At 40.4% G+C, this 13,135-nt stretch overlaps 1 protein-coding gene across 3 annotated transcripts in view; it reads left to right on the top strand.

The window, feature by feature from the left end:
* Positions 1 to 13,135, top strand: part of ift172 (intraflagellar transport 172) — a 242,173-nt gene that overhangs the window by 73,086 nt on the left and 155,952 nt on the right. For all 3 annotated transcript variants that reach the window (XM_060851638.1, XM_060851630.1, XM_060851645.1), the window contains 4 exons: positions 3,815 to 3,927; positions 4,656 to 4,823; positions 10,242 to 10,378; positions 11,899 to 12,006. In XM_060851638.1, the coding sequence (XP_060707621.1) occupies positions 3,815 to 3,927; positions 4,656 to 4,823; positions 10,242 to 10,378; positions 11,899 to 12,006 (526 nt within the window). The remainder of the gene's footprint in view (positions 1 to 3,814; positions 3,928 to 4,655; positions 4,824 to 10,241; positions 10,379 to 11,898; positions 12,007 to 13,135) is intronic.

The following is a 13,135-nucleotide window of genomic DNA, read 5'->3' as shown; positions in this document are numbered from 1 at the left end:
GACCTGTGGGGGAGGGTGAAACGGCAGCACAAATTCCAAAGCTGGACACAAGACTCCACTAAGCAAGAGAGAGTTTATTTCAGGGGACAAAGCTTGGTGTCCAACTGCAGAAATGCTCCTTCATTGGTACGAAGTGAGGTCAGTGCGAGGTCTGGTCCCATGACATACATACAAAGTTCGGGCAGGAGAGCCAATCTTGAACAAACATCTGGATCACCTGAAAGCTGCTAGCTTGAAAATGGCTGGACCAAAACATTTGTGGCCTTTCAGAACAGCCAGAAAAACTGTTAGAAACTGTAGGTTTTCCTCCTCTATCTAACGTTGAGAAAATCTCAGAATTTGAGGTGGATTCAGCGTCAATGTTGTTATCACCTGAATAAGAGCAAGAAACTCACCAGAGACGCTCCAGACCCAAGAGACGGGTTATGATCTAGTATATACCCACTGTGTCTGAGTCAGGGTCAGAGGAACTGGAGTTGGGGCAAAAACATCCAAGGAGAAGCTTTAAGAAAAAGAATGGTTCTTCATGCCTGGACTTGGGGGAGAGGGAAGTAGTAATCGGAATGAGGCCCAGGTGGATCCCATTGACTATGAGATACTTGATTCGGGTGATAAACCTAGCCAAACATGGAGCTGCGGTTGACAGACATAAACCGGAGATTTCACTGGCCACTTGGGTGTTTCCTTTCTTCCTGGTGGTGGAAACTAAATAAAGAATCGTACACCTTGTGTCTTTCACTGTGTCTCACACATGCACACATACAACCTGGGTGCTGGGGAAAAAAATAAGCAGTACTGCAGTTAGGCGGTAGTGTGGGGAATTTAGATTTAAAAAATCAGGAGTGTCAGAGGTTCTGTTCACTTTGAGAACTGGCTCTAAAAGAGAATTAAAAAAATATAAACAGGGGATTCAGAAAGTCTGTATCTTCTATAGACTGGCTCTGAGCTGGCTCGTCTGAACCCTTGTACAGTTCACATGTAAATAAAGGGTCATGTGGTCCAGAATACCATCCAACTGCAGTTATTTCAAAATAGGACCAAAATAAGTTTCTAACTACAAGTTTGAAAAGTGAGATTTGCAGTGATATTTATAACTTCAAAGACTTTTGAATACTATTTTTCTTAGAAGTATTATTTTGTGTCACTAGCAGGTTATAAATCTTTGCTTGGTATTGACACCAAAAGTGCTTTTATTTTTATTTATTCATGGAATGAGGGTATCTCATTGAATAGCATTTATTGCCCATTCCTAATTGCCCAGAGGGCTGTTAAGAATCATCCACATTGCTGTGGGTTTGGAGTCACCTGCAGTCCAGACCAGGTAAGAATGGTAGTTGCCTTCATTAAAGGACATTCGTTAACCAGACGGGTCGTTCCAATAATTGACAGTGGAATCATGGTCATTATTAGACTCTTAATTCCTGGCTTATATTGAATTCAAATGGCACTATCTGCCATAGTGAGATTCAAACCCAGAAAATTGCCTAAATCTCTGGATTAATAGCCTAGTGATACTATGACTAGGCCATTACCTCCTCTTAAACTTGCAATAATAAGTAGGGAAGAACATTTTTACTAATAAATCAACAAAGTGACAGACTCAAAATATTAACCTGGTTCAGTTATTATAAATTTTATTATCAAAATATGTTTGTGCATTCTCCCTGTGCCTATGTGTGTTTCTTCTGGGTGCTCTGGTTTCCTACCAGAGTCCAGAGATGTGCAGATTAGGTGGATTGGCCATTCTAAATTGCCCATTGTGTCCAGGATTATGCAGGCTAAGTGTATTAGCCATGGAAATGCAGGGTTTCAGGGATAGAGTATCTGGATGGCTTTAGGTGGGATGCTGTTTGAAGGGGCAGTGTGCACTTGATGGGCCGAACGACCTACTTCCATAATGTAGGAATTCTCTTATAGTACTAAATTTGGTAGGTTTACAAAAACTTTAATTTTATGATGGGGCATTTCAACTTCATGAGTCACTTCATTTTTTGAATTATAAATTGCATGGTGGTGAAATTCATCCTCTGTTTTAACAAAAAAATTGCCATTAATAAAATGAGAACATTTCTTTGTGGTCATTTTTATTTGGTAAAGTTATCAACAGAAAGAATAATACTTCTGTTTAATGAAATATTGATATTGTCACATTTGTAGTCGGATAGAAATAAAGTTACGTGATCGAAACAGGTGACACAACTGGTCCATATTGGTGTTCATCCACGATAGCGTCATATTGTGGCTGCAAACATCTTATGTGTCATATCCCCCAACAGCCAGGATGAGTTATGAACATGAAAACAGTCCCTTCAGTCCAGCATGTCCATGCAACTGGATATCCTAAATTAATTGAGTCCAATTTGCCAGTATTTGGCCCATATTGCTCTATACCCTTCCTATTCATGTAATCATCTAAATGCCTTTTACTTTTTGTAATTGTACCAGCCAGTGCCACATCCTTTAGGAGCTCATTCCATACATGCACTGCCCTCTGCATGGGAAAGTTCCCCCTAGGTGCATTTTATAACATTCCTGTCTCACTTTAAACATATGCCCTGTAGTTTTAGACTCCCTTACCCTGGGGAAAAGATCTTGGCCATTGTCCGTATCCATATTTCTCATGATTTTATAAACTTATATAAGATGTAGGGTAACTCAGTAATGTTTATCACTGAGTAGATCCCCTAATGTGACTCTCATATCTGCAATAAAATGGTTCTTGTGTCAAATATTAAAGTGCATGAGGTAATAGAACTGTTCACTGTATCGCAGTCAGTGTATTGCTAATGCTGGTTCATGCTCTTCACACATATGCATTGTGTTTTCAACATAAATTGCTGGCACATGCACCATCTCTGACATTGATGCAGTACTGTTCCAAACATCAGCTTATAACTCCGCCATTTCATATTGACACTTCACTGTTTACTATGTTTTTGCCTTGCCTTCTGTGGTAAAGTAATCCACAAGCTGCCTGCCTTTCCTTCTGCCCTACAACGCTATTCTAATACAAAAGCTAGTGTTTGATCTTGTCTCCAAAAATGTTATCTGTGAAACTATAGCTGGAGTGTTATCATTCTTCATTTGAGAAGAACAAGGCCAAGAACACACCCTACCTTGGTCTGCAAGGATGTCAACTGTAAATATGGAAGTTTGATTTGTTTTATTATTGTCATGTACACTGAGATACAGTGAAGGATATTGTTTTGCATGCTATCCAGGCAAATCATATTTTACATAAGTATGTCAGAGTAATAGAACAGAATGCAGAATATAGTGTTATAGCTACAGAGAAGGTGCAGAGAAAGATCAACTTTAATAAATGTAAGTTACAGTGGAAGTGAAGTCAGGGACTGTCCAGATATCTCAGGAAAGGAAGCCAAAGCTAAATATTCACTCGAACTGGTATAGTTAGAGCAAAGTTAACAGGTACACACTTAGACTGCAGTTGAGTTTCTGAAGTGTCAAGTATCTCCATTGAGGAGAAGGTAATTAGGGAATGTCAGTTAATTTTAGCAAGTTGTGTAATTAATATGTTGCAAATGCAACAATATAGGCTTCTCACCACCTAAGAAAGGAGGATTTAATTGCAGAAGTTGATTTCAACAACAGGAATATGATTTTTAACTCCAGCTCAATTAAGTTATCACATTTCCTATAATTCTAAGCAACTTGGAGTGGAAAATTGCACCCAGAGTTTCAATTGTTGGAAATCCATTTGGAAGAAAATTTCACAGAAGGAAGTAATCTGATGCTGAAATAACTTGAGATGTAAAGGATATAAAATAATTTCATAATTTTATTTTCTTTCTAGTGGATCTGTTGACTGGTTATAACTTGGCTGCAATAAGTCATGACACAAAAATTGACTGGTTAGAATTGAATGAAACTGGACGCAAGTTGCTTTTCAGGGACAAAAAACTTGGTGTAAGTTCTCACAATTTTACCTTAGAATATGCTTTTACCTTAGAATATATCTGTAACTTTAAAATATTGATACAGCAGGAGCTTTGGCAGGTTCTGTATTGTTGTAAATTATAGCTGCCATGAGTAAAGACTTGTGCATTGCCATGTTTTGGCTGATGCTATAGATTAGATTCCCTACAGTGTGGAATCAGGCCCTTTGGCCCGACCCTCCAAAGAGCAACCCACCCAGACCCATTCCCCCACATTTCCCCCTTCACCTAACACTACGGGTAATTTAGAATGGCCAATTCACCTAAACTGCACATTTTTGGACTGTGGGAGAAAACCAGAGCACCCGGCGAAAACCCACGCAGAAACGGGGAGAATGTGCAAACTCCACATAGACAGATGCCTGAGGTAGGAATTGAGCCCGGTTCTCTGGCGCTGTGAGGCAGCAATGCTAACCACTGTCCCCCCCATACCGCCCACGATAGGTACACAGTTGGATATGTATGTCTGTTAGGAAGAGTCAAGTTAACACAAAGTCCATAGATTAGTACTTATCATGAAATTCCATTAATTGAAAAAGAAAAGTGGTGGTATGGGAAATATTTTAAAAATCAGTTAAATATGCACTGTATATCTTATTAGATCACATTATAAATTGCCACTTTAAATATTTTCTCAAAACACACTTTTAGGAATAAAAAAAATCTACTCATGGCATAATTATTTCTTCTGTGCTACAGCTCCATCTGTTTGATGTAGAAGATAACGCAAAGACAACTGTCCTGAATTACTGCACTTATGTTCAGTGGGTACCTGGCAGTGATGTGGCTGTGGCCCAGAACCGTGGCAATCTCTGTGTTTGGTACAATATTGATGCTCCAGAGCGAGTTACAATGTTTCCACTTAAGGTAATGAAAAGAATTTGCATAATCAAGTAAATTAAACATTTTTATTTATATATGTTGTTTTATTGATGCATTAATATCAAATCATTTTAATTTTTAACCGAGATGTGTTTTATTGGTAAATCAGATATATAGACTTGGACGTTTTGCAGAATTGTTCTTGGAGAAAATAGAACAAAGCTCTACTAAATCAAAAGTTCCTTAAACGCTGTGCTTAATTTTGAATTAAGTCTTATTTTAATGCTGCTGGATTAAACCTTGCAATCCCAGCATTTTCTGATATTAAGGCTTGTGACAGAATCACAAATTCGGGGGAAGCTGACTGATACAGTGTCCAGAACCTGATCAAGTATTAGAGTTGGAACATGTTGCTCATGTGTCACAGAGGCTTTCATCAGTGTATTCTTGTTAGGGTGCAAGGGAAGGCTGATAGGTCCAGGGAATGATGAATGACTAGAAAAGTTGAGGTTTTGGACAAGGTAAAGATAGAAGCATATGTTGGGTATAGACGGCAGCAATGGAGTGAATCCTTAGAGTATAAAGGCAGTAGGATTTTATAAATACTTTAAAGAGAAAAGGGTAACTAGGGAAAGAATAGGGCCCCTCAAAGATCAGCAAGAGTGCCCATGTGTGGAGCTGCAGGAGATGGGGGAGATACTAAATGAGTATTTTGCATCAGTTTTTACTGTGGGGAAGGACATGGAAGATGGAAGAGGAAGAATATGGGGAACTAGATGGTGACAACTTGAAAAATGTCCATATTACAGAGGAGCATAAAAGTGGATAAATCCCCAGGACCTGATCAGGTGTATTCTAGAACTCTGTGGGAAGCTAGGGAAGTGATTTCTGGGCCCTTGCGGAGATATTGTATCATCGATAGTCACAGGTGAGGTGCTAGAAGACTGGAGGTTGGTTAGTGTAGTGCCACTATTTAAGAAAGGTGGTAAGGGAAAGCTAGGGAACTATACACTGGTGAGACTGATATTGGTGGTGAGCAGGTTGTTGGAGGAATAGGATGTACATGTATTTGGAAAGGTAAGGACTGACTAGGGATAGGCAACATGGTTTTGTGCATGGGAAATCATGTCTCACAAACTTGATTGAGTTTTTTGAAGAAGTAACAAAGAGGATTGATGAGGGCAGAGCTATGTAGACTTCAATAAGGTGTTAGACAAGGTTTCCCATGGGAGACTGGTTGGCAAGGTTAAATCTCACAGAATACAGGGAGAACTAGCCATTTGGATACAGAACTGGCTCAAAGGTAGAAGACAGCGGGTGGTGGTAGGGAGTTGTTTTTCAGGCTGGAGTCCTGTGACCATTGGAGTGCCAAAAGGATCGGTGCTGGGTCATCTATTTTTTGGTCATTTACATAAATGATTTGGATGTGAGCATAAGAGGTACAATTAGTAAGTTTGCAGATGACACCAAAATTGGAGGTGTAGTGGACAGCAAAGAGGGTTACCTCAGATTACAACAAGATCTTGATCAGATGGGCCAATGCGCCGAGAAGTGGCAGATGGAGTTTAATTCAGATAAATACGAGGTGCTGCATTTTGGGAAAGCAAATCTTAGCAGGACTTATACACTTAATGGTAAAGTCCTATGGAGTGTTGCTGAATAAAGAGACCTTGGAGTGCAGGTTCATTGAAAGTGGAGTTGCAGATAGATAGGATGGTGAAGAAGGCATTTGGGATGCTTTCTTTTATTGGTCAGAGTATTGAGGACATTGGTTAGGCCACTGTTGAAATATTGTGTGCAATTCTGGTCTCCTTCCTATCGGAAAGATGTTGTGAAACTTGAAAGGGTTCAGAAAAGATTTACAAGGATGTGGCCAAGGTTGGACGATTTGAGCTATGGGGAGAGGCTGAACAGGCTGGTGCTGTTTTCCTTGGAGTGTTGGAGGCTGAGGGGTGACCTTACAGAGATTTACAAAATTATGAGGGGCATGGATAGGGTAAATAGGCAAAGTCTTTTCCCTGGGGTCAGGGAGTCCAGAACTAGAGGGCATTGGTTTAGGGTGCGGGGAGAATAAAAGAGACTTAAGGGGCAACTTTTTCACACATAGGGTGGTATGTATATGGAATGAGTTGCCAGAGGAAGTGGTGGCGGCTGGTACAATTGCAACATTTAAATTTGAATGGGTATATGAATAGAAAGAGATGTGGACTGGCTGTGGGACTAGATTGGGTTCGGATATCTGGTCAGCATAGATGGTTTGGCCTGGAGGGTCTGTTTCCATGCTGTACATCTCTATGACTCTATGATATGGAGATGATGGTGTTGGACTGGAGTGCACAAAGTTATAAATCACACAATACCAGGTTGTAGTCCAACAGGTTTATTTGAAAGTACTAACATTTGGAGCACTGCTTCTTCATCAAGTTTAGGAAATAGGTTTGATATCCAGACGTCTCATTACCTGGCTAGGTAATATCATTAGTGGCGACCTCCAAGTGAAACGAAGCTGTTGTCTCCTGCTTTCTATTTATATCTTTCTCCTGGATGGGGTTCCTGGGGTTTGTGTGATGTCATTTCCTGTTCGTTTTCTGAGAGGTTGATAGATGACATCTAGATCTGTGTGTTTGTTTTGTGTTTGGAGTGTCAGGCCTCTAGGAATTCGTTGGCATGTCTTTGCTTAGCCTGTCCCAGAATAGATGTGCTGTCCCAGTCGAAATGGTGTTTTTTTTTTCATTCCTTGTGTAGGGCTACGAGGGAGAGAGTGTCGTGTCTTTTTGTGGCTAGCTGGTGTTCGTGTATCCTGGTGGCTAACTTTCTTCCTGTTTGTCCTACGTAGTGTTTGTGGCAGTCCTTGCATGGAATTTTAGTAGATGACGTTGGTTTTGTCCATGGGTTGTACTGGGTATTTTAAGTTTGTTAGTTTTTGTTTGAGAGTGTTGGTGGGTTTGTGTGCAACTAGGATTCCGAGGGGTCTTAGTAGTCTGGCTGCCATTTCTGAAACTTCTTTGATGTATGGTAAGGTGGTTAGGGTTTCTGGTTGTTTGATCGGCTTGTCGTGGTTTGTTCTTGAGGAATCTGCGCACTGTATTTTTTGAGTATCCGTTCTGCTTGAATACATTGTATAGGTGGTTCTCTGTTTTCCGAAGCTCACCTGTGCTGCAGTGTGTGGTGGCTCGTTGGAATAGTGTTCTGATACAGCTTCGTTTGTGTGTGTTGGGATGGTTGCTGGTGTAGGTAAGTATTTGGTCAGTGTTTGTCGGTTTTCTGTATACGCAGGTTTGTAGTTCTCCGTTGTCCTTTCTTTCAACTGTGACGTCCAGGAATGCGAGTTTGTTGTCGGTTTCTTCCTCCTTGGTGAACTTTATGCCTTTGAGGGTGTTATTGATGATGTTAAATGTCTCTTCTATCTTGATAGAAGATTCCTCAAGAACAAACCACAACAAGCAGACCAAACATAGCCAGAAACCCTAATCACCTTACCATACATCAAAGAAGTTTCAGAAATGACAGCCAGACTACTAAGACCCTTCGGATACCTAGTAGCACATAAACCCAACAACACTCTCAAACAAAAACTAACAAACTTAAAATACCCAGTACAACCCATGGACAAAACCAACATTATCTATAAAATTCCATGCAAGGACTGCCACAAACACTACGTAGGACAAACAGGAAGAAAGTTAGCCACCAGATACACGAATACCAGCTAGCCACAAAAAGACACAACTCTCTCTCCCTCGTAGCCCTACACACGGATGAAAAAAAACCCACCATTTCGACTGGGACAACACATCTATCCTGGGACAGGCTAAGCAAAGACATGCCAACGAATTCCTAGAGACCTGGCATCCAACCACAACACCATAAACAAACACACAGATCTAGATGCCATCTATCAACCTCTCAGAAAACGAACAGGAAATGACGTCACCACAAATCCCAGGAACCCCATCCTGGAGAAAGATATAAATAGAAAGCAGGAGACAACAGTTTCGCTTCACTTGGAGGTCGCCACTGATGATGTTACATAGCCAGATAATGAAGTGCCTGGATATCAAACATACATATAAATCTGCAAAAGAAATTTTACCCCATAGACTTCTATGTGTGTGTGTGCGCGCGCGTGCGTGTGTGTGTCTGCATGTGAGGGAGAGATTGAAGGAGATACTGTGTGTGTGTATGGGAGAGAGGGATAGGTTGTGTACACGAGTGTGATGGAGTATCTGCCTGAGCTACAAACCTCAACCTGAGCTATAAACTTTCATAAACCTTGCAAAAATCTTCATCAAGTAGCTAGTATAGTGGGGCAGGATCATAGGACACAGAATTTATAGTAAAAGATCCAAGTATGTAGTGTATAGAACAAACCTAGATTCACACTTACATGCGTGTGGGAGAGAGGGAGTGTGTGCATTTGTTTGTGCCTAATCGAATGTGTGTGCAAGTGTGATGGAGTATATGCCTGTGAGAGGGTGTGCACGTGTATGTGTGTGTGCGTGTCTGAGAGAGAGCATGTGTATGAGAGACAGTTTGTGTGAGTGTGAGATTGTGTGTGTGTGTAACAGTTTGTGTATAAGTGTAAGTGTGAGAGTGTATAATATAGTGGGTCACCTGTAGTATGACGTGAACCCAAGGTCCCAGTTGAGGTCATCCTCATGGGTGCACACACACCCCCTCCCCCACACAGGCAGATACTCCATCACACTCGTGTACACAATCTATCCCTCTCTCCCATACACACACAGTCTCTTTTTCAATCTCTCCCTCACACGCAGACACACATGCAAACGCAGACACACACACACACACACACACACACACACACGTGTCTATGGGGTGAAATTGCATTTGCAGATTTATATGTGCAAATGCATTCTATTTTGTTCAAAAAGCTGACAATCTGTCGGCAGTCAGTCCATGTGACATTTTATAAATTCCTACTTTGGAAAGAGAACCAATCTGACTCAAGGTTGGAATACAGACAGACTCTAACCTCACACCTTTAATGCATTGTCTGAGCTATGGTGTCACTTTTTAAATAAAATCTTAAGTTATCTCAGGAATGTGATTTGAGAGAAGTTCTGGGATTTACATATCAATGAATTGAAACTTGCGACACATTGTAAGTGATTAACACTTAATAGCAATCTAGGTTTGTTCAATACATCGCATATTATAAATTCTGTGCCCTATGATCCTGCTCCACTAGCTACCTGACGAAGGAACAGTGCTCCAAAAGCTTGTACTTTCAAATAAACCCTGTTGGGCTATAACCAGTTATAGGCAGTCACCAATTATTTGCAGACAGGAAGATGAAGGCAATAAATTGGGACATGAGGATGGAAGAACAGAGACAAGAAATAAGTGAACCATAAAAATTCTTCTTGGTGTATTGTCCTTATTAAGTTTTTAAAATGTTTTCCAAGTTGACCATTTTATGTTTGTTTATTTTGTCTACAGGGTGATATTGTAGATCTGGAGCGCAGTAATGGTAAAACAGAAGTCATAGTTACTGAGGGAGTGAATACTATTTCTTATACTTTGGATGAAGGGTTAATTGAATTTGGCACAGCAATTGATGATGGAGATTATAACAGGTTGGTACTAAGCATTAATTTGTCACTAACTTGATATTTGAAACTTTGTGAATGTTTGGGGTTGTTTTAAAAGCTGACTCCTCACCTCCCTCTGATTATAGTTAGATCAAAGTGAATTGATATTCACTGTCGGATTCCAATTTGTACACCATTATGAAGTAGCATGTTTATATCAGATATGCATTCCAAAAAAAAATCATTTATGGTATTTGAAGAAGGTTGGTGGGTGCCAAAATTGGCAGCCTGCCTGGCACATTGTAATAATTCAGGGTCAGTTGAGCTTGTGAAACTAATTGAACCTGATGATAATATGCTGTCCATGCGATAGTATAATTAGCATGACTAATCGGACAAGAGAGTAGGCCAGTTTACTTCCAGAGTTTTAAAAGGGCAAGATAAAAGTGGACTGCTGTCTTTAGGAGGTTTGAAACAGAAACATAAATTGCTGAAGAAACTCAGCAGGTCTGGCAGCATTTTTGGGAAGAAAACAGTTAAAGTTTCAAGTCTAATGTCTCATCATCAGAACTGATAGCAGCTAGGAAAAGGTGATATAGATGTTAAAGCTGGATCTTCAGGAGGAAGGGAACAGGTAAGCAGATTTCCAGCGATGTTAGTGAGGACTTCTTGGTTGAGAAAAAAAGATAGGTATTCCTGAAGCACCCCACTACCCCGTGAAAGATGGCATCATCAGATGGAGATGGAGAAACTGGGAGAATGGGGTGGAGTCTCTACAGAAAGCAGGGTGTGATGATATATAGTCAAGGTAACTGTGGGAGTTGATGGGTTTGTGATGGAGACTGAAGCAGAGAACAGGGGGTCAGGCAACATCCAAGGAGCAGGAAAAACCGACGTTCAGGCAGAATCCCTTCATCAGCCTTTCCTGATGAAGGGCTTTTGCCTGAAACGTCAATATTTCCTACTCCTTGGATGCTGCCTGACTTGCTGTGCTTTTTCAGCGCCACTCTAATCTTGACTCTAATCTCCAGCATCTGCAGTACCCACTTCTGCCATAGAATGCATAAAATGCAGACGGTATTCTGCAAAGCAGTCACCCTTAAGCTCTGTCCATAAAAATGATCCAGAGCTTTCCTCTGCCTGCCACTTCAATGCACCACTATGTTCCCATGTCAACCTCCCTTTCCTTTTAATCTGCTTTCAAGCCAAAACCTACCTCATCAAATCGGGAGTTCCATTGCCCAACCCCCAGATTCAGCTAAACCATTTTAGTTCAAGGCCTCCAACTGACCAGGAATCCACTGGATCCCCTTTGTTCTCCTTTCTGCAATCCCAGCAGTATCAATTAATAAACATGGCACCACAAGAATTAGATTGATCAGCAGGTCCGTTGGACACTCACTGAGGGACAAAAGTCCTACTCTCCATCAGTTTATGGCTGTGTGAGGGATCCACTCCTTCTCAGTCTCAACTGGCTGGTCGCTGTAAAATTCTCTCCAATATATGGGAAATACTTTGCTGCCTTTCTTTTAATGTGATGCTGATAGGTATTGATTTTTTTCCAGAGCTACTGCTTTCTTGGAAACATTGGAAATGTCATCAGAGACTGAAGCTATGTGGAAAACATTAAGCAAACTTTCATTAGAAGCCCAGCAGTTGCACATTGCAGAGAGGTAATGATGGTTTGTTCTAAGGGAACCAAACAGGGAAGGTTTCTTTTCCATATAATACAATTATATGGAATTGTATGGGATATCTGGTTGGCATAGACGAGTTAGACCAAAGAGTCTGTTTCTGTGTTGTACACCTCTGACTCTCTGAACCTAGATAGTGAATGTCCATCATTTGATCTTGCCAGGAAAGACATCATTGTCAAATTAATGTTGCCATTAGACATGCACACATGTGAATCTCCAGCAAGGATTCCAAAAGTACAAAACGCTGCCAATTTTCCAATTCCCCATCCAGGGTGCCAAGTCAAATAATTTTCAAATAACTTCCCCTGCTACCACACAGTTGGGAAAATATAATTAGAACATTTTTGCTTGATGCAACACAGCTTCTCACAGCTGAGCTAAGTCTGGGACTTCATATCCTTTACCCTTTTTATTCCAGTGTTGTTGCTTCACTGTCAAAGGGTGAATAAATTGCAAAGAAGACACAAGTGAATGACATACATGGACAGTTTGCAATTCATGAATAATAGGACTTATTTAAAAAATAAATTTTAAATTATCTGAATTCAAATCTGATCTGAATTCCTTTATCTAAGTGAAAAATCAAAATGAATGAATTTTGAATGTTCAATCAAGAAATAGTTTCCTATTAATTATAGGGAAAAAAAGATGCTTTGTAATTGAAAATGTAAGCATTTATAAACTTCAAATCCATTTTGCTGTGAAAATCGACTTTTATTCATTTTCTTTGGTGGGTTTAAGTGGGAAAAGTACAATAACTGGCAGTTACTGGGAAGAGTTTACTGCTGAACTCAGTAAGTTGTTAAAGTTCAAACACACTGGACAACTGAATGACAATGAGAAGAGGGACGGTTAATACGGGACTGAAGGTGTTATATCTGAATGCATGCAGTATAAGGAATAAGGTAAACAGTAAGAAACAAAGTAGGGTCAGATGGTGTAGAATCTATGTAGATAGAATTGGGGAACTGCAAAGGTGAAAAACCATAGTTGGAGTTTTGTACAAACCTCCAAACAGTCGTCAGGATCTGGTGAACAAGATAAAGCAGGAGACAGAAGAGGTGTGAAGGAAAGGCAAAGTTACAATGATCATGGGGGATTTGAA

This window comes from Hemiscyllium ocellatum, chromosome 3, assembly GCF_020745735.1.
Source record: "Hemiscyllium ocellatum isolate sHemOce1 chromosome 3, sHemOce1.pat.X.cur, whole genome shotgun sequence".
Classification (NCBI taxonomy): Eukaryota; Metazoa; Chordata; class Chondrichthyes; order Orectolobiformes; family Hemiscylliidae; genus Hemiscyllium; species Hemiscyllium ocellatum.
The sequence above is the reverse complement of the archived record's forward strand: the minus strand, read 5'-3'. Positions and strand labels throughout refer to the sequence as shown.